This window comes from Paramisgurnus dabryanus, chromosome 9 (genome assembly GCF_030506205.2).
Source record: "Paramisgurnus dabryanus chromosome 9, PD_genome_1.1, whole genome shotgun sequence".
Classification (NCBI taxonomy): domain Eukaryota; kingdom Metazoa; phylum Chordata; class Actinopteri; order Cypriniformes; family Cobitidae; genus Paramisgurnus; species Paramisgurnus dabryanus.
Window position 1 is genome coordinate 23,270,161 of NC_133345.1, and position 24,901 is coordinate 23,295,061.

The 24,901-nt window shown below is 37.3% G+C and overlaps 3 protein-coding genes across 7 annotated transcripts in view; 1 reads left to right on the forward strand and 2 right to left on the reverse strand.

Annotated features, from left to right (window-relative positions):
* cfdp1 (craniofacial development protein 1) overlaps positions 1 to 16,187 on the reverse strand; it is a 34,443-nt gene extending 18,256 nt beyond the window's left edge. Inside the window, exons 1-6 of one of the 2 annotated variants that reach the window (XM_065283180.1) lie at positions 15,969 to 16,125; positions 15,548 to 15,627; positions 15,299 to 15,431; positions 14,973 to 15,207; positions 13,145 to 13,272; positions 12,029 to 12,169 (exon numbers count right to left, since the gene is read on the reverse strand). In XM_065283180.1, coding sequence (XP_065139252.1) covers positions 12,029 to 12,169; positions 13,145 to 13,272; positions 14,973 to 15,207; positions 15,299 to 15,408 — 614 coding nt within the window. In that variant the 5' untranslated portion in view covers positions 15,409 to 15,431; positions 15,548 to 15,627; positions 15,969 to 16,125. Of the gene's footprint in view, positions 1 to 12,028; positions 12,170 to 13,144; positions 13,273 to 14,972; positions 15,208 to 15,298; positions 15,432 to 15,547; positions 15,628 to 15,968 lie in introns of both variants that reach the window. The other variant, XM_065279074.2, reaches the window with a different exon arrangement.
* Positions 16,188 to 16,448: 261 nt separating this feature from the next.
* tmem170a (transmembrane protein 170A) lies at positions 16,449 to 19,552 on the forward strand. The gene is made up of 3 exons (XM_065279073.2): positions 16,449 to 16,876; positions 17,293 to 17,463; positions 17,567 to 19,552. Exons 1-3 carry the CDS (start codon positions 16,759 to 16,761, stop codon positions 17,695 to 17,697), a joined length of 420 nt encoding a protein of 139 aa, XP_065135145.1. The 5' UTR covers positions 16,449 to 16,758; the 3' UTR covers positions 17,698 to 19,552.
* Positions 19,553 to 20,624: 1,072 nt separating this feature from the next.
* carmil2 (capping protein regulator and myosin 1 linker 2) overlaps positions 20,625 to 24,901 on the reverse strand; it is a 54,544-nt gene continuing 50,267 nt past the window's right edge. For all 4 annotated transcript variants that reach the window (XM_065283183.1, XM_065283182.1, XM_065283184.2 and 1 more), the window contains 3 exons: positions 22,526 to 22,633; positions 21,376 to 21,480; positions 20,625 to 20,992 (listed from right to left, as the gene is read on the reverse strand). In XM_065283183.1, the coding sequence (XP_065139255.1) occupies positions 20,781 to 20,992; positions 21,376 to 21,480; positions 22,526 to 22,633 (425 nt within the window). In that variant the 3' untranslated portion in view covers positions 20,625 to 20,780. The remainder of the gene's footprint in view (positions 20,993 to 21,375; positions 21,481 to 22,525; positions 22,634 to 24,901) is intronic.

The window sequence follows — 24,901 nt, forward strand, 5'->3', positions numbered from 1 at the left end:
GATAAGCTCATTAGCAACAAACAACCAGCAATAAACTGGTGTGCTTTAAATGCTTGCCTCATTAAATATTTATATACTGTGTATAGTTTCAATATCTGAGAGAGAAACCAAACGACTAAAATATTTTCTAAAATGTCCTAGGTCTTTGCCTTCTGTTTTCTTTGTCTGCATCGTATGGTTTAAATATTAATAAATAATTTACATATGAGCTCCACAGATGAACTTTAACCCCACATGAAAATTGTTATTATGCAAACACAAGATTTTTACCCAGAGTTTGCAAACATGGTTTACAAAAAGATCAAGACTGAAGAGCTCAGATGCAAAACCCACTAAATGCATGTGACAAGGTTTCTTAATGGATTCTGCCAATAAACTGGTAAATCTGAATGGCCTAAGGCTGGGATTAAGAGGATTTAAAGTGAAAGTATTTGATGAACGTATAATACGTGCAGAGAGCATTCAGTTAAAGGAACAGTATGTAGGATTGTGGCCAAAACTGGTACTGCAATCACAAAACTTGTGGCTTAAACTGGTACTGCAATCACACAACTGGTGACCAATACACAACATGACAACATAAACATCAGTTGAGGGCTGCAACTCCACTTTTTAAATGAAAATATCCTGGCCGGACCACTGTTGTCAGTGATATAAGTATTTGAAATGAAAATTATTTCTTAATGTCTAGTGACATATCAGGGCCATTTTATGATTAATTGATATACATTTCTTACATACTGTTCCTTTAACTATCATTATTTCATTTTGTGGCGTTTAGAGGCTTTTGGATCTGTGCTAAAAAGTTTTAAGGGACAACACTGAATTCTACAGAGCTCTGCAGGTGTAAAGGGACATGTGAGGATATAAACTCTGATATCGCCAACACACACACAGACAGAGTTCAAATTCACGTTTAATAGATCCTGGGGCAACTGCATGAAAAACATGTGTGGCTTGTCCTTTGAAGGTTCACAGAGATTGTGTGACTTCTGTTTATGCACAAGACCACTCTTGCCTCGGGCCATCAGTAAGGGACCTTTATATTCTGTCTGTGTGTCGTCATATCTGTGTATATACAGTATGTGCATGTGAGGGTTTGCTTATCTCAGACAAGACATGAAGCAGACTCCAAATAATTGGAATGCAGGAAATGCAGAGTCGAGGTTTATACAAAACTCACTGCTGTGGGGATACCGAAGCCGACTGTGATTTAAACAAACTCATTAGATGCCTCAGACGCAGCTTGTGCATTATCATTTCTGTGCTTTCCTACAATTATAACATTTCCACATTTACCCAGCAGGTAACATAAATGAAAATAACAAAATAGATAAACACAAAAGAAAAAAGATGGATTTTTTTACAGACATAACTTGTAAAAGAAAGTGTGCATAGAAAACATGGAAATAAATAATTCATATCAGGCTAACTTTGTGAAATGTAGTGATTATTTTATACTCAAAAGCAGTTTCCTCAAATTCCATAAACACAACTATGTCTTCAGATGGTCTGATAAGACAACATAAAGCCATACAATCAGAGCTTGCCAAATCAAGTTATGTGTCCAACACATATTCGAAGACCATTGGTGGTTTATGGGTGTACTCGTCTGAGTAAACTACACCGTTGCTAACATAGTTCACAAGTAAGAAAATACTCCATTGTTGGTTGAGTCGTCTTTTGTTGAAGATTTTTTGGGACGTACCCACATCACATTCGGTGGTAGCAGCCGGTATCTCACAGTATCCTAAATATATAAATGATACAACAATAATCTGTGACTAAGTGAGTACTGTGTGTGCAATTGAAAACCGGGCTGTCACACTTTGTTCGCTTTACAAGCATCCCAAGTTCCAATCTGTCAGTACATTTCCCATCCTCGGAGCTATACTGCACGTCCCCTGCTCTCCTTCATCTTTCTCATGCACATACTGTTCCAGTCCTCATTCAATTCATTTAATAATTTTACAGTAAATGGCCAGTATGGTAGTTGATACAAACTTTCCCTTAGCTGATTAAGGTCGCATTATATCTGCATAACTGATAAGAGCGAGTTATCATAATCACTTCCATGTACCAAGGCTAATTTCCTTCCCGAAGGGGTTTTCTCTTTGTATCTCAAGGAAAACTGGCAGGGCAGTGAAACAGAGAGACTCTTTGGAGAGCTCTGGAGTGGCCCCCAAGTATAAGAGTCTTGACTTTCCCATCTGTTCTTACAATATCTGACTGGAGGACATCACCCCACTTTCCCCTTCAACATGCAGACTATTCACCGCCTCCACAGCTGCACATCCGCAAGGACGGAAATGCACTTCCTGTCACAAACTGAGGAGCCTTCACAAGCCCTGGTGTTTGAAGACGGTGCCTGTCGAGGGCTGAAGTGGTTTGGTTGTGTCTTATTGACGGATTGAATAGGGGCTGATGGAGCTTTGAGTACCTTCAGAGAAACAGAAGGGTGAAGTGCCTAAACAGCCAGGGCTGATTTGACATTTTAAAAGTGTATGTGAAAACTTTTAGCGCTGTTTTGGATATTGATGTAAACACTTATTTCACAAGCGAGCCTAGATTTAGAGATTACTTTTATTGAAAGTCACGACTTCTATTTAAAACGTTTAAGGAAATATTTAAGAATCAGTTCACCCAACATTTAAAGTCTGAACTGAAAAATAGGATTATGAAAAATTTAGATTCTAAACATCAGGACTAAAAAAACGTCAAAAACTTCATATGACTTTTACTTTGCTTCTCATGTCCCGCAATAAGACTTTAGAAATGTTACACATAGAAGAAATGTTAACATTGGATTCATTTTGTGTGGAATAGTCTTAATATGCAATATGCATCTGCACAGGCAGTCTGTCTGCTAACACACATTCAACACTAGTCTCATGAGACGATTTGCATTTTTTGGCAGGGGAACACACTTACGCTGGCACAGAGAGGAAGCTGTGCTGCCCGCTTTCTTTCAGGCCAAGGCACAATTTTAGATGCCAGAAGGGAGCGAGAAGTGGCCTGGTTTTGTCAGAAACATGAACCAGGAGATGGAGCACACGAATCTGTGCGGTGTCCAGTGTCGAGGGGCATAATATGGAACAATAACCATTATTTAAAACTTAAGGACCGACTGATACTGTATCCAGCTTTTAGGAGACATGCTAACAGGATATTCCAGGTCTGCTAATGAAATTTCCAGAAGTACACATTACCAGTACACGCTTTTGCTCATGGTGACCTCATTATAAGAGGATGGGTGTTGTGGTTATGCCAGGACTGCTAACAGAAAGATGGTATGTATGAAATGATTCATAAGTCATCTCAGTTTCATGCCTCAAGAACTAAAGACTTGCATGGCACAAACATGGAAATGCTGACCTCAGTGCGTTTAAGTTTAACAAGAGTGTAAAGATGTCATCCACTTTTCTAAACATATTGGTATTGTCTACATTAATTTATTTTTATATTATAAGTACTGACAGCATGTCTTAATTTGAGATGTGAACCAAACCAATCAGCTCCTTGTGTAGAGATACTGACTCAATTACACCATTTACAATAGGGAGGATGACATAAGACAGCGAAGATTATGTCATTTGCAAAATGTAATGCAAGTGTGCAGTCCCTGCAGAGCTCATCTTACATGATTTCATTTACCCAATTCGCTGATTGATTGGGTCATTATGGTATCATGGATAGTGTAGTTCTTTAAAGGGCACCTATTTTCCGATTCACAATTTTGCATTTCCTTTAATGTGTAAGTGTGTATTAGTACATGTTAACAATATGCAAAAGGTACATACTCCAAAGTAAACGATGACGCGAGTTATCATCTCCAGCATAAATCTCTTTTCTTGGACTACAACAAACACATAGATTGTAGGCAACAGTTTACTTCCTGGGATTGGCGATGTAGTAAAGGCCGACTCATTATTCCTTCCGCTTTGACTCATTGTAAGTTAACTCTTGTTAGCATTGCGAACAAATATCTTAAACATGGTAAGGAGCGTCACATTTCCGGCTGACATCAGAGGTATTCAGGTCAATCACAACGTACAGATTAACTGGCCAATCAGGGACACAGCGCTTTTCAAAACAATGAGTTTTGTACAAAATCAGTAAGTTTCAGGAAGAGAGTGAAATCTGGAGCTACAAAAATGTACGGTATGTGGAAAATAATGTAGTTTTTGAAACATAAACCACGCAAACACATTGTTTTATACCAAATGCACAAAATTACTTTTTTAGCAATGAAATAGGTGCTCTTTAAAAACATATTTTAAAACACCAATTATTTTATAACTCAAATTAAAGTCAAAGCTGTAGACGATAAATGACCTGCTGGTTAACATGGACTCGAGTTCAAGTTCGATCTCATCTCTCACCCTCTACTCTCCTGCCTACACTTTGCTTTCATATAAATGCTTATGACTTTAACAGAGCTCACTGTAGGTCTGTCTTTAAAGGTTAGAAAGATGTTGTTAAAAACAATTCCCCCATGACAAAACGAATGGGGAACCCAACTGTTATGCTCTATTACTCACTAATCCTCACAGTACAAAAACAACAGTCCTGTGCGTGAGAGATCAAGAACCAGATGGCAGAAATGACAGAAATATGTGGTGGACAAGGTTAAGTTACACTTTGACACATTTATCAACAACAGGCAAACAACACGAACCATTAAAATTATTGCTCAAACTATTCTCACTTTAGCAAAGTGAACTTAAAAGCTTCTCTCCCCGCAGTATTTTTACATATTTATGCACATGTGAATAAGACTTTTTCTCAATAAACTCAGATTTAGCAACAAACATGTTGATCTAGCAATCTAAATAAATACAGTGACCTCTATTGTTTTCCTATGAAGCTATTCTGTAACAATTTATGTTAAACTTGTATTAGGTAACATTAGAATTATTAATCTTTCTTTGTTCATGTCAGTTAATGCCAATACAATTTTTTCCCTAACCCAATCATTCAGTGTTCATTGAATTATGAATCACTGAAATTAACAAATAGAATTACTATTAATAACTGCTATAGTATTGTACATTGTTAGTTCATTAGTTCATGTTAATGCATTTAAGGAACGCGCCCAGATTTTGGGAATTTAGCTTATTCCCCGTATCCCCCAGAGTTAGATAAGTCCATACATACCTTTCTTATCTCCGTGCGTGCTGTAACTCTGTCTGACGCAGCCCCCGCTAGCTTAGCTTAGCACAAAGACTGGAAGTGAATGGCTTCAACTAGCATACTGCTCCCAATAAGTGACAAAATAACGCAAACATTTTCCTATTTATGCACTGCTACTTGGGCGGAGTGATTTGCTCACAGCACCCGAGAAGCCCCTGGTGAGGAGCAGAGAGTTCGGTCAGAGTTGTGCAAATCACTCCGCCCAAGTAGCAGTGCTTCACCTTCTGAGAATATAGTTCCCAGTATGTATAGTGTTAAAAGATAGCGGTGTCTCATATGACCTTGTTATTTGTACACAGTGTGACTATACAAATCACAACACATAAACAGGAAAATGTTCGCGTTATTTTGTCAATTATTTGGAGCAGTATGCTAGCTGAAGCCATTCACTTCTAGGCTAAGCTAGCGGGGGCTGCATCAGACAGAGTTACATCACGCACGGAGATGAGAAAGGTATGTATGGAATTATCTAACTCTGGGGGATAAGGTGAATAAGCTAAATTCCCAAAATCTGGGCGTGTTCCTTTAATGAAGTGCATCTGACATGTTTTTTATCAGACTCTTAAAGGTAAACACCACCGTTTTTCAAACTTTAACTATGTTCTTAGCTCAACTTAGATGAATTAATACATACCTATCTTTTTTCAATGCATGCACTTAATCTTTATACAGCGCGTTGTGAATCTGTTAGCATTTAGCCTAGCCCCATTCATTCCATAGGATCCAAACACTTCAATGTTTTCCCTATTTAAAGACTGTTACGAGTGGTTACACGAGTAAGAATAGTGGCACAAATTAAACGTTGCAATTTCTTAAGCAGATAAAAAATAAAAACTATATTGTCTGGCAGAAGAGCAGTAAGTTTATGTATTAATTAATTAGTCTAAGTTGAGGTAAGAACATGGCAAAATATTGAAAAGCGGTGGTGTTTTCCTTAAATGAATTCTGCCAACAACCAGTATTTCTGAATGGCCTGAGGCAGGGATTAAGCAGATTTCAAGCGTAAGTATTTTGAGGAACGTGTAATATTTGCAGAGAGAGCATTTGGTTAATATCATTATCTCATTTTTACAAAGATGGTGTTTAGAGGCTTTTGCATCTGAGCTCCTTAAATACAACCTTATTGTAAAGTGTAATTGAAAAAATATAGAGAAGTAAACCCACGCAAAGTCTTTTAGTGTTTCTTTTTCCTTAAATAGCATGCATGTGCACGTGCGCACACACACTCGCCCTGACCTGAGTATCAGTCACAGTATGAAGTGTGTAACTGCTCTGTTATAATGGAGGGAGCTGGGCCCTATTTTTAGGGCCCTGGAAACGAGGCTCTATAATTAGAAAAGCAGAGCTGTAACTGGCCCATGTGGAAATCATTACTTTAAACAGACATACATAGGTTTCCCAGAACTGCTGTACGCTGCTACTTACTCACATGCAACAAGCAAAAAGCAAAGCGGAACAGAAACAAAAAGACAGAGGGCAGACTTCCTCCCAATTGCTCTTTGTGAGTGTTAGAGAGTTAACAAACGTAAAAAAGATAGCAGCCGCCTTCTTTGATTTTCTGGTGGGGCCATTACAGCCCATGAAGTGTGCGTACAGGGATCTGTGTGTTTCAGAGAGCTTTGATGGATCTCAGTGTCAGTCAAGTTTTGTGATGAGACCACAGGGACACCAGACAGACAAATCAATCAAGCCATCAGTATAGCTCAGAACAAGCAACAGTAAATGTAGCTGCTCCTCCGATCGATAACACTTAGACGACACAAAATAACGCTGGTCCACACTGTGCAGGTTACATCTGTCTGTGGTGGCCCTACAAACAGTGTCTATCGGTTTTCATTCACACATTTATGCAAACTCAGACAGAGTCCAAAATTAACTTTATGACAGGGCTGGGTGAAATAAATACTAATGAACTAATTCTTGAAATTACATTTTGCATCATTTTTATTACACTTTTAGTTTTGTCTCCATGACAACCAGATCATTGATTCACCTTCACCATTTAGATCATTTTACAGGTCGATTTAAACCATGTAATGTTTCTTATGAAAATACTATTCAACTGGGAGGTAACTACAATTTGTTTACTTGCCAAAGCCAATTTCTACTCGCGTTTGGCACATGGCAAGTGTTAATTTTGGACACTGCTCGCACATAAACAGGCTGCTGGGTAAAATCAACAGATGGAGGAGCCAGGTGAAGTGTGTGTGTGCAGCACAGTGCACATTCCACATAAAAGGCTTTTTGTAAGTCTGCGACAATCAATAAAATAAATATAATTGATAATAAAGAGGTGACAATGAATATTAAGATAAGTCCTGTAACACATTTGAAACTTTTTGCACACATTAGGCTTCATTCATAAATACATAAAACACATTCGTGAAACCATTCTTTTCAGGTATGCTAATATTAAAGTGTTAGACGAAGCACTATTATGCTATAATTTTAAAGAGGTCATATCTTGAATATCTTTTTCTATGTTTAAGTGCTATAATTGTGTTCCCAGTGCTTCTATCAACCTAGAATATGTGAAAAAGAACAACCCAGTAACTTAGTTTTCTCTGCAAGCATGTGAAAAAATAGGTCATTGACATTTCGCTCCCCTTGTCAGAAGGGAATAATACCACCCCTTTATCTGCACTATCCAACCACGGCACTGCCACTTAGCGCAGAGATCAGCTCATTTGCATTTTAAAGGACATACCCAAAAACAGCACATTTTGCGCACTCCTACAAAGTGGCAATTTTAACATGTTATAATAAAGGATCTATATGGTATTTTGATCTAGAACTTCACATATGTACTCCGGGGACACCAAAGATTTATTTGACATCTTAAAAAAATCTTGTGAAATGTCCCCTTTAACTATAATAAACAGTTCTACATTGAGGCGCAGTGGGATAAGTAAATAAAACAGAAACCTTATTTACACAGCATGTTGATTCCAGAAAAGTCCTATAAAATTGCCAACATGCCTTCTGTGTGAATGCAAATTCGTCCCGTAATTGATTCTGGGATCGCTCACATAAAGGGGACCTAATAACCAGGGGCGCCGTAAAGGGGGGAAAAGTTAGGACGATTCTAAGGGCCCATTAACTTTTGAGGGCCCCAGCCAAGGACTGTGCCGCAAACGCAACCCCCTTAAGCTGAGCCCTCTTAGCTCCGCCCCCGTCTTTACTCTGCGTGTTAGCGCCGTCTTCAATCCACGGTCTCACAGTGCGCGTGAACTTCAGAAGAGAACAAGGTGTGTGTATCTACTGCTATTTGCTATGATATCTGCATATGTGCACTTCCTTACTAAAAATGCAGTTTACACAATGTGACGCTGGAGCAATACAATGCAGTTTTCTTTCCACTGTAAAGTCTTCGCTCTGTTCACCGCAGTTTAAAAATAAACAAGGTGATTTACGTTCCCTGTTTTGTGTTATGATTCTAACGCGAAGTCAGCCCTTATAAGCTGTTTAATTAACGTTGCCCGTATAAGCTAATTAACATAAACTAGAAATGCGATCGGTTACACACTTCAATGTTTTGCAACGCAATATGCCAAAGAAGGATTTTTATGCAGTCGTGAATCGAGTTGATTGTGATAAAACTGAAATGCAACTAAGGCTAAACTAGTCCAGTTATGTATATTAAAGCTTCTCACCTTGCAACAGGTTTAAGAAATCAATGGAAATCTATGTTGTAATCTGCTATAGTTGTCATTCATTTCATTTTAGAGCCCCGTTGATTAATAAACAGTCTGAAGAATCATTTAATAACAGTATAGCTGTTTTCTTAAGTTCACGGTTTCAATGATCTGTCGTTATTTTTGCTTTACTGAAGCTGCTGGTGTGTGAAACTTGTTCTTTACCTTATAAATAATGCTAATAATTATAATACAGGCTTTGATCAAGCATTTTTGATCCAGTCTTATTTGAGGCATAAGGTATAGAAAAGATGCATTGTTGTTGTTCGCCATTTTTAAATGTTACAATGTCTTGTGTGTAACAGCTCAAGTATACACTATGTCACTGAGACTGCATGTGAAAATCAGACTAAAGCCTCAAATCTTATTGTGAAATAAAAAGCATCACAGTTTAATTTCAAGCATTAATTTCACTATGATTTCAATCGCTGACATGACATTACTCAGTCAACATTAAATATATCAAGTTCATATTTTCACAAAATGTTCTTTACATTATATAGGATGATTTTATGTGGAAAACAGTAAATCACAAATAAATACTTCAGCTGGGTTTTCACAGGCATGGTCACATTTATCTTTAATCTTTAAGAATGTTGCATTTTCTCTGAATATTCGATTAATGTACTGTATTTTTCAATTAAATTTACATTGAACAATAAATTATCTTAGCTGCAGACATTGTAGGTGTCTATAAATACTGATAATTGTGGTCATAACAATAGCAAAATAAATAGTTCTGTATTATTAAATTACAGACAAAGATTTTGAATAGCTACAGTAGGTTGGATTGGATGTTTGGTGTGAAATGGGTATGGTGGGGGCCTGACCCCCTATTCTTTCATAGGGCCCAAAATTGCTAGCGGCGCCCCTGCTAATAACACTGCCGTAACATTTACGAAATGCACTCTGTGTTAAAGGTCTACTGTATAGATTTTAGCGGCATCTAGGGGTGAGATTGTGAATTGCAACCAACGGCTCAAGTACTCATTTTAGTTGTGCGCAAGTCCTACGGCGTAGCCTCGACACGTCGGTTTTCAAATATACTTCTGCATCACTATCGGCGTCGACAAAATGATGCAATATGGCAACTTTAATGTAAGAGGACCCGTGGTATGTAAGGGATAATGTAGAGGCAGCCTCTACATTATCCCGCTTATTACACGGCTACTTGTCACATAAGAAAAAAAACGGACATGAATATGAATTTGAAACAATTTTATTGGCATATTTGTTTTAAATTAACATTTTTATCCTTCCGCGAAACTTTGCACAGATGCATAAAATGATCGTAATACCTTATTAAGATCCTCTGCTTCATACTTGTCTGTCTCCATTTATTTGAGAAGTTTTAATGCCCATTCTGTATTTTTTTGTGTGTTGGCTTCGTAGCTGTCATGCTCTATTTTGTCAAGTTCAGTCTCAGTAGCTGTCTGTGTTTTGTCGTGGTTGTCCAGTGTTTGTCACAAGATGGCGCCAAACAGTAATCTTTATTGATCTTTATTGGCGCGGAGCGATTTTACTCGTACAAGTAGTACCGGCTATGCGTTATTACTTTGGAGCAGTTATTATTTGAAAAGAACGAACCTGCAAATGTCTCAACTGACCAATCAGAATCAAGCATTCCAGAGAGCCGTGTAATAAATTTAGATAAACAGCTCATTCCAAGGTAATAAAAACAATACAAGTCATTTTGTAGGGTCTTTATACACCTCTAATTATTGCATTTCTGTCAAGAGTTCCTTTTAAAAGTTACACAATGCACCTTTAAAAAAATGGCAGAAACAACGTTCACCTCTCTGACACAAGGTTTTAAATGCTGATTAACATTTACAACGAAACACGTCTGGAAACTGGAATAATCCCGGAGTTCCATCTGTGCTGAAACCGAGATAGTTTGATCAAATCAGAAAATATGTGCATGCGAGTAGTTTGTTGCAAGAGAAATAGCAGATAAAAGAGCTAAATTAAGAGGCTGTGGACAAAATCCACCAAGTGCAAAAATACAAACACGTCACGTGTCTTTCCTGGATATTTACGGGATGTGTGTGAAGTTAACGACCGCACAGATTCCAGAAAATCATTGGCAGTGGGAATGTACCAAAATAAAACAATCGCCGGACAAATCCTGGACATATTTTCCATGTATTTTCCATAATCAATGTGTGAAAAAGGCTAGAGAGACACTGTGTGTGAGAGAAAGTGCGAGAAACAGAGAAATAGAGAGAGAGAAAAAAAGGGCTTTATGAGGTTGAAGTGCTGAATCAACAACACCAATCTCAAATCACACAAGAGTGGCTTAAATGAGGAAAATAAGAGGTGTAAGAAAATATAGAGACAGGTAATGCGTTTTGCTTTTTTGTACATAGTGTAAGCAGCAACCCTACTGTGCTATAGTGTAACACCCATTGCAATATGAAGAGGCCAGATTTAAAGCCACAGAGACTTTAGGGCAACGATACGAGCATTTATCAAAGCCATCAAAATCAAAACCAGACGCGAAGCTCTCGAGTATTTTCAAGCTGGAATTAAAAAGCTACTGTCGTTTGGATGATAAAGGGATGAGAGAGGGGTGGGGTTCAAACTGCTTTCCTGCTGTGTAAGCCAACACCCCTACTGTATATCCTGTGAGGAAAATATGACTTCCTGTTCGGTAAACACTCACAATCTCAGAGGACAGAGAAGATGGTCTGTCCAAATTACCAACATGGCAAAGTTAAGTGAGGAGGAAGAACCTGAAGCCAATGATAACCTCTCCCTTTACCGAACCCTAAATGCAACTTTTGATTTTTTTGCAGAAGTGAAGGGGGGAATTAACTTTTATGCACACATCTGTGCACACTGTGGTTGAAGGATATGTCAGTAATCTCTGGTTATTCCCTAAAGCACACATTAAATTCAATTCTTAAAGTCTTGCTGTCATAGCTGTCAAAGATCATTGATGTCTCACATGACCACTAGTTCAGAACATATACAAATCCTCCCCCACAGATGCATTGATTAATTTACCAACCACAATAGCAACATCAGACGCAAAGGACTAATTACAGTCAAGCATTATTAACTAACACATATCTGAATCAGTAAAACTTAAAATGATAACATAAGAAAACACTCAAGATTGAATGATGGGGTCATACCTGGAACCAGAAGAGGGCAGTATTGAGGGCTCTGGTTTAGAGGATATGGGCTCCTTTTCCTTGTTCTCCTGTGATGTCTCCTCCTCATTCTTGAGAAAACTCTTGGCCTCCCGTGAGTTTGCATCCACTTCTTTAGTGACTCTGTGAAACCATAAGACGGTCATGGTATTTAAAGCTCAAGTCATCATAAGTTTCAGAACCATCAGAAATACAATTACATTCAGTAATATGTTCTTAAAGGGATAGTACAAAAAAATTTAATTCTGTCATTTACTCACCCTCATGTTGTTCTAAACCTGTACGAGTTAGTTTATTCTGCTAAACACAAAAAAATATATTGTGATATTAGATGGTACACACACAGGTGAAGGTACCCATTGACTACCATAGTATTTGTTTTTCATACTATGGAAGTCAGTTGGTACTGTCAACTGTGTGGCTACGGACCCGGTCATTTAAAGATATCTTCTCATGTTCAACAGAATAAAGAAACTCATACAACATGAAGTTGAGTAAATGATGACAGAAATTTCCTTTTTGGTAGACTATCCCTTTAAATTAATGAACAGGTGATTATGTAGATCACACTTGCATGCTTAAGGTCATTTCTGTCATATATCAATCATATATAAATATTATCAAGTAAAATATAGTTGTTCACTGTATACACAGATATTTAATAATTGGTTTATGCAGAAATTACTGCTGAGTGCTTTACATTGTAAAAATGAATCTGCACTGCCACCTGGTGACGGGATAAAAGAATAAAATACTTTTAAGGGATAGTTCACCCAAAACTTAAAATTCTGTCATCAATTACGCACTCATCTGTTGTTACAAACCTGTATACATTTATTTGATCTGATATACACAAAGGAAGATATTTTCAGGATTGTTTGTAACCAAACCGTCTGTGAGCCCCATTCACTTGCATAGTAGGAAAATAGAATACTATGGAAATGAATGGGGCTCATGAGCTCATTTCTCAAAATATCTTCCTTCGTGTACATCAGATCAAATAAATCTATACAGGTTTGTAACAACACGAGAGGGAGTAAATGATGATAGAATATTAATTTTTGACTGAACTATCCCTTTAAATGCCATTAAACTCACCGCACTTCTTCTCCAGCAAAATCAAACACCTGCGTTATTTTGATTTTGGATGATTCTTTGGGTTTAACCTCCTGTTGAGACGCTGTGGAAGGTTTACTGGGCTGATCTATGATGGCTGTGGATGTGGACTATGAAAAATACAAAAAATGTGCATATTAAAATGGAGAGTGTATGCATGCACACAATTATTAAATACAGAGGGACTGTTTGTAACATAGAATAAAATGTAAAACTGAACCATTTTGATACAGGAAAAAACACTTTTTGCACAGTACAGAACCATGGATATGTCCTTAGGACGCTTTGCAATGGATCCACATTAACATTTACAAAATTCTGATTATTATCACTGAATCTGCAAGATGATCACAAAAAATTGTAATGTATGTTTACAGTACTTTTACAATTAACGTTTTGACAAGGCAGGGGAATTAAGTAGGGGAGAGCGGGGCACAACGTTTTTTTGGTTTTGGTTCAATCATTTAAAAAATATTTGAGTTTGATGAATTATTTTTTTACACAAGCAACACACACACATCTTTGCTACAAATGAACATTTGAAGTTTGTTTCTAGTACTTACCATTCTTGGACAATTACACCAAACGTGACAGAAGTGCAAACGTTACAACTTACCCCATAGGTGGGGTTAATTGTAACAGGCAGGGGGTTAGTTGTAACACTTGCTAAAAATTAAGTTTGCACGCAAATGTTTCAATACTATTTTGTCTATGTACTTGAAGTGGATATTATTTATATATCTGTCTATAATAGACAGGTATCCACACTGTATTCATTCATCCAGCCCTTTTCTAACAATAGTTCAATTATAAATGGATACAAATGTCTAAATACATGAGAAAAAGCAGCACAATTATGACAAAACGTTTTTTTTTATATGTGACCCAGTCTGTAATAACCATACTACAGTTTCAAAATCAAATTCTAAGATAATGAGCATCAAAGTCTGATTTAAGCCATTCATTTCATTATCTTTGATGTGACCTTATTCAATCAATATTAAAGATATGAACAAAAATACATTTGACATACAATTTTCAATAAGACAGGCACATTTATTTTGTTGGCAGCCAGCAATCATTCGTGTGTAGCCTGTTTAAAACAATGGCAAGAATTATGCTAACGTTAGCGTTTTTCATATCCTGCTGAGGGGTTAGTTTTAACAGAGCTAATACCCCGCTAGGTCAAAATATTTTTAAGCCCACCAAAAAAAGTTGCTAAGAGCTGCAGACATATTTCAAAACGATGCTATGTTTTAGTCAACAAGACAGTGATTAATATGACATAGCATTGGATTTGGTATCTTACACAACTTAGAAACCGGAAAAAAAAACATATGACGAAAAATTTTATCTAAAAAACTTGTTCATTAATAACTCTCTGGAAAAACAATATATATTTACAATAATTTGAGGGAGATCGTCTTTTGGGAGCATGAAAAAAATACCACAAAAACAAAACGCTCAACCTTGTGCAACAACGTGTTACAACTAACCCTGCGTTAGTTTTTGCCCCACTCTCCCCTTCTAATGCTCAAAAAATGTAAATAAAATGTATTTTTGTTTCTATGACAACGAGATAATTGATTCAACTTGGCTATTTAGATAATTTTACAGTTTGATTAAACCTTGTAATGTTCCTGATGAAGATACTGTCCAACAGTACAATTTATTTACTTGCCAAAGTCACTTTCTACTCCAGTTCGAATTAATTTTAAACACTGCTAGCACATAAACAGGCTGCTGGATAAAATGAACAGTTGGAGGAGGCATGTGAACCGTGTGTGTTCAGCACAGTGTACTTCTTTACCTGTTGAGAGCCTGTGTTTGAAGTTAATGGTGCTTTAGGTCGAGGACCAACATCATTCAAAAAGCTAGCCCAAAGATCATCTGCTTTCTTCTTCTTTTCTTCATTCATCTGCATTGATCTGTCTGTAGAAACATCATCTTTCGTATCATCTTCAACTCCCTGTTGGTCTGCAGCATTTCCCGCAGCACTTCCCTCACCGTCTTCTACAAGTTTGAGGCCTCCTTTTTTCCTTTTTCTTAAAAAATAAAATAACAATGGAGAAATTTTTGTCATTTTATTTAACTTTGCATTCAAATTTGCCCTTTAAGTAATGTACACCATATTACCTCATAGGAATTCCCCCTTTGGTTTTCTTCATTTTCTTCTTTACACATTTTGAGTCCTGCTCATCTTGTTCCTCGCCCTCCAGACCATCTTCCTTCTCACATTCATTCATGTCATCCTCACTTAGATTATCATCTGACCCATAAATAAAAACAAATGAAAATCAACTGTTTTCATTAGAGCCAGACATTATAAACAAAGCTAAAAAAAACTATTCTTCATAATGTTAACCCATTTATTGCTGTCCTTACAAGATCAAGACAGCAGGACAGGGTGATAAAAGACCAGCAGGTGTCTTGGTGAGTTGCATCTTTCTTATCATTCTCACATCCTTAGAAATATCGTTCACAAAGCAGCAGAATATTAATACTCAGTTTAGCTAATCTCATAAAGCATTACAGTTTCTAAATCCAGCCTTTGTTCTGAACACATTAATGGCACTTCTGTAGACGTTAGATATTTCTGTAAGCCCCAAAGGAAAATGCCTTAGTTGCCACGTTTTGTTGTTTTTAATATACTAACATATTATAAAGTATTAAAAAAGAAATGATTTTGGCTAAATGGAGCAATGCACAGATCATTTAGCGACATTTTAGCTTTAGTACAATACATAACGATACAGCATTATGTTGCACAGCAAATGCTAACTTTTGATGCGAAAATATCTCTTACCGGATGGGACATAATCTTCATCCTCATTTGAGGCATAACCATCCGAGTCGTAATCTGAATAATTCATATTTTTCTAAATGAGATGCTGATATAATAGCTGCTAAATCGGATAAACACGCCGAGAACCACACACAGAAACAGTGTAGCTTTTCAGATAGCTTCGAGCATGCGTGTATGCTTTACTGGCTTCCCAACATGTCAGTAATTTGAATTATCTGATATATAAAAGGCCATTGGCGCTATTAAACAACGCTTATTTCTATCAGTATATTTTGCAGATCAGTCCTACGGAAAGCGCGAAGGAACAAAAGTCATGTTTTCTACAGGCCCCCCATAAGCTATTCGCGAATTCGTAGGCGAAAGAAATATGGCGTGTGCGGCGATGCGCAGATTCTTCCACTTATGACATCAAAGTACCGCGAAAGCGACTCTAACGTTGAGCTTCCGAATCGCTCTCGTGGTACTTGGATGTCATGAGGCGATCGGTCTGCGTACCGTCGTGTGATGTCGAACATACTTAATCTCAAGAGCACACAGAGTCTTGGTCGTTTAAACTATACTCGTTTTAGTATTTTTAAACTGTGCTGTATAACACAATTGGATTAGCGCTACGTTTAGTTTAAATAAAACAAACTGGCCTATTCACCCTTCTTTTTCACAGCTAACGCGGACGTTCACGGTTTCACGCGGACGGATGAGCAACTGTGCTAAAAACAAACCCTCACGTCTCGTTTCTAATGTTGTTTCTCGGGTTTGACATTTGCTTCACGCAGTATTGATCAGATGAGAAATGCAGGACTATAACGTGGAAGTAGGATTCGTGAAACAGATCCTCAGTTTGAATTTGGTGCCGAGGAAAAATGTCACCAACTGCGGGAGGAACGACACGTCTCTTTGCGATTTCTCCGGTGAGAATTCACACCACAACAGAGATCAAATATCACGTCAATCGGTTATTATGTTACAATACAATATTTTTGTAATGTATTTAATGCTGTGCAACAAAAGTACGATTGGCTTTTAGGTTACTGATGGGTTAGCTACGGTGTTAGCTTGTCATGCTAAGTTTACATATGTTTAAATGCTTGCGTTCAGATACAGTAGATACAGTTAAAGAGGCTTAACTTAGCTATATTAAGATGTTTAAGCATCTTTTATAAACATTCCTTTGAAAAAGATGTTCAATGGCACTGACATATTTCTAGATCTATCAGTGTACGTTGTTTTCATTGGAGACAGCTCAAACATATGTTTTAGTCTTAAGCCTCATTTGTGAAACTGAGGCTATACTGTTGGCTAATCTTTAGGATCTTTTATTTTGCAGAAATGTGGTATGGTGTGTTCCTGTGGACTGTTGTGTCCTCATTGGTTTTCCACCTGCCTGCTGCCCTCTTGGCTCTCACAACACTCCGGAGACATAAGGTGGCACGATTTTTCCCCATCGGCATCCTGCTAATGGGCATCATAGGCCCATTGTTTGGAGGGGTTCTCACAAGTATGCAGTTTTTATTTTACAACTGAAGTATATATACAATATGCAGACAGTCAGTCCTGATTTGTGTGCAATGTGAACAAAGCTCTATGTGTTTTACTTACAGGTGCAGCCATAGCAGGAGTGTATAAGGCGGCTGGAAAAAGCATGTTCTCTTTGGAGGCCCTTGTGTTTGGAGTGGGACAATCTTTGTGTGTGTTTATCATATCTTTCCTTAGAATTTTGGCTACCCTGTAGCACCAAGACACTGGCACACCAGGCTGCCATCATAAGAACTAACCTGGGCATCATATGCAAAACATGGAGGCCTTACTTTCCAAACAGTCCCAACTACTTGTTTCTTTTGATACGGAAGAATATTATTCTTTTGAAATGGGATTCCCACGAGTGTGTTGTGAAGAGACTGAGTAAAAGGTGACTTTGCATTTGATGATAAAGATGACATAAGAGCTACCTTGATGTCAGTTAGCCGTCGTCATCTTGCACATTTGTTATTTAACTGTAATTTTCTTAACACAAAATTCTTTTAACATCTTTAGATGATTTAAAGACTCTTGTTTGGATTCTGTATGATTTTAGTTATGCTCTGTACATACTAAAGCCCCTTTCAGCTTTCTTTTAAATGATTTGTGGGAGTAACTAAACAAACAAAACCACCTGCATTCTCTTTGCACTGATAATATTAATCTTTTAGGCCAAAGGCTTAAAATTTGTTTTAAGTTTCTCTCTTACTCACAATGTTTTATTTTTTGCCCATAATGTGGGCATATTTCATAGGGATAGTTTGCACAAAACTGAATATTTGCTGTTAGTTTACTGACCCTCAGCCCATCCAGTAAATTACCTTTATCATGTAAGTGCACCTCAATATATTGGGTTTTACTTTTATGTTGCTTGTATCAGTGTATTCGCAAATTTTTTATTTATTGTTTTACTGAAAAAGTCACCAACATGGCCTGAGGTTTAGTAAATAACAGCACATTTTCAATTTTGGCTGAACTGTCTCTTTAAGAGGTTACAGCAAAACACACATGGAGCTACATGTATGTACTGTTATGTGTGTGGATGTAATTTCTTCACAGCATAAGGATTCCTTGCTGAAGTTTAAGTGGCTTTGGTTGCATATTTTGTTATATATTTGTGACTTGTTTTAGCATCTGAGTGATTAAGGATTTGTTTTTGGCTTTGGATTGCTTTTCTGTATATATTAGAGTGATACCTAACTTGCCCATAATATTGTATATGTGGCAGCCTCACCTCTTATGCCTCATATGTGAATGTAAACGAGACTTAAGCTAAATCTATAACAAAATCTCTTATACCTTCACCAAAGAAACGTTAACACTACACTGTTAGTTTAACCTACAGTCATTTTTCTGTAGAAAATTGTTATGTGGAAATAATCAAATTAAATGACAACATACTGTCATTTAAAATGCTAAGAAAAATCAAAGTCAGAACCCCGAGTTTGTGTACAGAAGTATTTAAAATAGGATGCTTAGCTTATCCTCTTATGTGGATGTTTCATTTTCAACAATTTTGTGAACGTAATTAGATGCAAGGCTTAATAGAAACAACTGAAAGTAATTTTTTGGCAAATCTTAGTAGGGTGTAGCAGAATCTTTAAGCACTTATTTGAGAAATTCTCTAACTATATATAAATTGTTAAATTTCTCATTTATTTAATTTTTCGTTCTCCCTTGTTACAAGGCCTCAGGAAGTTCTTGTTTTCTGGAAGTTTCATTTAAACCTTGTATGTCGTGGGTTAATGGGAATCCGGGTGTTTTATGAATGGAGTCGTCTAGAGCTCTTACTTTAGTGGTAATGCTGATGGGTCCCACTGAAAGCTATGCTTTATTCCTCCGAGCCTATGGTCTCTCAATTGCACAAATGGATTTATTTTTGTAAAGTTCAGTCATTGGGGTACAGTGACTGCTCATTGTTCCTGTGGTTGTCTTTGATTGTACAGTCTTCTTGAGAAACGGACACTTTCCACCTATCTTTTTTTTTTTCAGGACAAGTTTAATTTTCTAACTGTATAATATGTGCCAATTGCTAGTATTTTCATGAAATAAAACAGTTTAAATTCTAAGATATATTATATCTTTTTTTACTTTTCCTAGCTTAAATGTTGATTTTGTATTAAAGATTTTCATAACAGTTTTGATGCTAAACCAACCATAAAACCGAAGGTTTTGACATGAACTAAAAGAACTTTAGGTTGCTGTAGTTTGTAGAGGTAATGTTGAAAGAGTTTGGTGCTGCATCTCTGTTCTCCACTCACAGATGGCTCTCCTGCTTTCTATTAACATTCACAAGCCAAATCTGCACAACCATCACATATACTGAAGGGAGTAATATAGTGTTACCAGGGTGTAGAAATGCATGCAGAATGATGACTCAAATCATGTGGGCTTTTCTGCAAACAGTATTGATATTTTAACTGGAATCTTTGTATTACAGAAATATTTTTACAGGTTTGGGAACATTGATTTGTGTCTTAGTGGATACCTCATTATCTCAAAGATGTCATTAAGTCTTGGGTGGTGTTTTTAGGTGATCTAAATGAGCCATCTGATTTTTTAGGTATTACAGTGACATTGTTGGCCACACCCTTTGCTGTTCTGCATCTACAGGGGTTTGAAGCTACTTGGATGTTTTGGTAATTTTGTTACAGGGACACTTTTTTCGAAAATTTGCTCATTTTCCAGCTGCCCTAGAGTAAAACATTAGATTTTGGAATCCATTCAGCTGATCTCCGGGTCTGGCGAAAATAGTCCCCTGCTATTGAAAGTTACCAAGGTCAAATAGGGAGAAAATCTAAATGACCTATTTTTTCACATGCTTGCAGAAAATGGTTTACTAAAACCACTGGGTTTTTCATTATCACATTTTCTAGGTTGATAGAAGCATTGGGAACATAATTATATATAAAGTCTGATTTTCATGAAATGAAATAAATTCCATTTGTGTATTTTTTCTTAACTAATGTAAAAAGATTCATAAGTTATACATGTGTACAACCACTTTGTGTTGGCACTGTAAGTAGATGGGGTCCATTTCCTCAATTATTTTATTTTTACAGGTTTCATTATAGGTAAATGTAACTCAAATTACTAGTTTTTGAGCTGAGTAAGAAAACAGAAATCAGCCATGACTCTTAATGACACAACAAAGTTCACTTTTTAATAATTATTAACAAGTATAGCTATTGTTTTACTCTTTTTTTTTTAAAACGCATTTGTTCATAATCCATTCTTTTGTACATAATCTTACGTGCAAGGCAAAGGTACACATAATCGAAAAATAGATTTGCATGGTCAGTCCATATGTGTCTCAGGTGAGGGGGATTCAGTTCTTTGGTCTGATGTTTCTCCCTGTGTTGTGTGCTGCTCTGTGACTGTCTCCCCCCTCTCCTGGTTGGTCACTTGATCGCTGGACCCGGTTGGGCTCTGCTCGGATTGGTCTGTAAATGTTGTGCTGTCTGTCTCATTGATCTGTCCAGTGCTCTCTTCTCGGTCGCCAGATTTCACTGTGACAAAAATGCAGGTAATGGGCAGATACGCAAGATGAAAAAGTGAAGTTTTCAAAACATTTAGAGTGGAAATAAGTAATGTTATGTGAGACATTTGTTATTCGAATGTTGTATAATATTTTTTTATTAGGGATCAGATCAGTTTTTGCTCACTAGGAGATTTTACTACCCAGTGATTATATCTCAAGTGCATAAGTAATACTGACAAAACTATTCTTAGGAACGGCTAGACAGTCATTTTATAAGTATTCATACAGGGAAAAATGACTTAAGTACTTTTATAATACAGTTTTTGTCTTTTCACACACATTTCCAGACTTATTATTCTCATAATGTAGGAGTGCCACCTCAATGCACAAATCTCTTCGATGTCCACTCACCTTCCTCTCCCTCAGGTAAATCCTCTGAGCAGGGCGTCAGTTCCCCCAGGGTTAAACGTTTCGGCCCAGGTGACCTCTGCCGCCTTGGCAATGCGGCTTTTAGCTCTGAAAGAAGCCATAGTAACAACTTCTATTATTTTAAATTATAATGTGGTGCTGTTTAATGCTTGATATTGATTTGTCAAGGGCGTCATTCTGAGATTTGTTATTCCCATACTGTCATATTGGCTGCTGTTGTTTAATACTTTTTAATTAAATAATTTAAATATGCATAAATAAACGTATATGGGATTTTATTTGCAAATGATTAGTGATTTCGGTTAGAAAAAGAGATCTGATTTTTGTGAATACAGTCAATAGTATCTTCATTGGCACTCGCGCTACAATGTCCTAACACACAAATTTAGAAAAGCTTTTGGGTAAAATTAACCAGTCAATCAGTGGCCATGGGCAGGGCTTTATCATCGTGATGTCACATTAACAAGAGAATAGAAACAGCATGTCCAATGAGACTGTTTTGGGTTAATGGGGATAAAAAAAGGAAGGAGAAGCTTGATTTTTCCATTGTTCAGTCCCTCCAAAAAAACGTGATTATGCAATCGCATGATTCAATGCATAATCAGCCAAAGTCCACATATTTATGCAGGGGAAGCATTTTTTAAATACGCAGCACTTTCGCCGCATAAATTGCAGATTTCTGCTCGCAAAATATGCGGGGCTTGCATGATTTCATAATCCCCGCATTTTCGTAGCAAAAAGTCATATATATCTTTGCAGAAAGTTTACACATGCGCAGCCATGTCCCCTGTTGTCATGGGAATGCTAGGAAGTGACGTAATTATGCGACATGAACATTAATGAAAAGCTGCAAACAGTTTTTGCAATTTTGGCAAGTTCCCGCAATTTCATCGCATAAAATTGCATAAATATCCCGCATATTCGTGCCGCAAGATCAAGGATTTTTGCCCGCAACAATCACAAAAAAACTGTGTTTTTCTGGAAGGACTGGTTGTTGTGTTCGCACACTGCCAACGCACATTTATGTCCAAACACCCTGTAAACGTAGATTTTGCATAATATGCCCTCTACCATATTTAGATTAAAACCTATTATAAACATTTTTTTGAAGTCAGAGGTGGTTTAGGCTCACCGTCAGGGTCAAGCATGGGTGCGTGCTGGAGGAGTGAATCTTCATGGACAGACACGGCACGGCGCTGGGGAGTGGGCTTCACGCGAGGCCTGGGTATAGGGAGGGTTTCTGTAAGAGGAGAGATCTGAGTTTAGTCTGTGTCTTCTCTCACAAAGGACATCACAACAGGGTCATTTAAGATTTAATTTATTTGTGTTTCATGCCTTTCATTTGATAGGACAGTAAATATTGACAGTAGAAATGGGGATAAAAGGTTCATAAAAAGGAACAGACTGTATCTGAACCTGTTAACCCACAGTGACGCTTTAAACCTTTATGGGGCGGTTTCTCTGACAGGCCTTACCCTAGTCCCAGACTAAAATGCAAGTTTGAGCTGCCTTAATTTTAAAACACCTTGCACTGACATATCTTAACATATATCAGTGCCATTGTTTTGTGTTAAAGGTGACATAGAATGATTGAACGGGGTATTTATCCTTGTTCTGTGATGTGACATGTAGACAAATTTTTTTTTGTTTGGGTCTGTAATGCCTTAGAAGCTTGCTAAAAACCTCTCTCAGATAGCTCTGTAGGGTGGGGGATTTTAAACAAGTGGTTTTGCACCTATTTGGCTCCCCCTAGTGGCTTAACTTGCAATCTCATTACTGATTGGCTGACTTTGCTGCCACTCAAAAAATGTAGCCAATTATTTTAAAGTCGAGGGGGAGTGAGATGCCTGTGATGTCATAAGCATCAGTTTTTCAGATTGGGCTGTTTTCTGGCTGACATTTCTAAAAGAGGAATTTCTATGAGACTGAGATGTTTAGGATGTCTAGCACTTTTTGTATGTTGTGGGTAGACTACCATTATTCAACAAAGACAAGATAAAAATGGTTTTCATTCTCTGTCCCCTTTAACATGCACGCCAGTATGTTTTTTAAGGTTTGTTTGTAAAAACTTCTTAAAGGGGACATTTCACAAGACTTTTTAAAGATGTAAAATAAATCTTTGATGTCCCCAGCATACTTATGTGAAGTTTTAGCTCAAAATATCATATAGATAATTTATAATAACATGTTAAAATTGCCACTTTGTAGGTGGTGTGAGCAAAAATGTGCTGTTTTTGGGTGTGTCCTTTAAAATGCAAATGAGTTGATCTCTGCACTAAATGGCAGTGCCGTGGTTGGATAGTGCAGATTAAGGGGTGGTATTATCCCTTTCTGACATCACAAGAGGAGCCACATTTCAATGACCTATTTTTGCACATGCTTGCAGAGAATGGTTTACCAAAACTAAGTTACGGGGTTGACCTTTTATACATTTTCTAGGATCATAGAAGCACTGGGGACCCAATTATAGCACTTAAACATGGAAAAAGTCAGATTTTCATGGTATGTCCCCTTTAAATGACCTAATATAACAAAGGCCTAGTCTTGAATTAATCTAAACCCTGCCATAGACAACATTTGGAGATACAAATAGTATTTGGACAAACACTCAAAGAATGAATATTGTTTCATCTGAGCCCATTTGCTGTATCGGACTCGCAAGCATTGAATTACATCACTGATGGGATGGCAGTAATTGAATTGCCATTGGGCGAGCCCTATAAAAAGACACAGACTCTAAAGCATTAAAACTGATCATGGAGGGAAGTGCTGAATGAATACATACTAGTTGAGTCATTTTGTTGAGATTCACTGTAGTGATGGTTATAATAACACAGCTGAGCGTTGTGTGTGTGTGTGTGTGTGTGTGTGTGTGTGTGTGTGTGTGTGTGTGTGTGTGTGTGTGTGTGTGTGTGTGTGTGTGTGTACCTGTTAATTGTCACGTTGTAGGGACCAATTGTCCCCACAAAAATAGGAATACCAGTAAATTTCTGACCTTGTGGGGACATTTTGAGGTCCCCATGAGGAAACAAGCTTATAAATCAAACAAAATGATGTTTCTTGAAAATGTAAAGTATCAAGTTTTTTGATGGTTGGGGTTTGGGGGAGGAAATAGAATGTACAGTATAAAAACCATTACGTCTATGGAATGTCCCCACAAAACATGGAAACAGAATGTGTGTGTGTGTGTGTGTGTGTGTGTGTGTGTGTGTGTGTGTTTGAGAAAAAGAGCTAGAAATGACAGAGAGAGAGAGAGAGAGAGAGAGAGAGAGAGAGAGAGAGAGAGAGAGAGAGAGAGAGAGAGAGAGAGAGAGAGAGAGAGAGAGAGGTGGGTAGTAACGAATTACATTTACTTCGTTACATGTACTTGAGTAAATTTTTTGGGTAACTAGTACTTTTAGAGTAAATTTAATGATGGGTACTTTTTACTCTTACTCAAGTACATTTCTAGTGAAAAAACTGTACTTTTACTTCGCTACATTCGGCTGCGTGTCTGCGCTACTTTCAA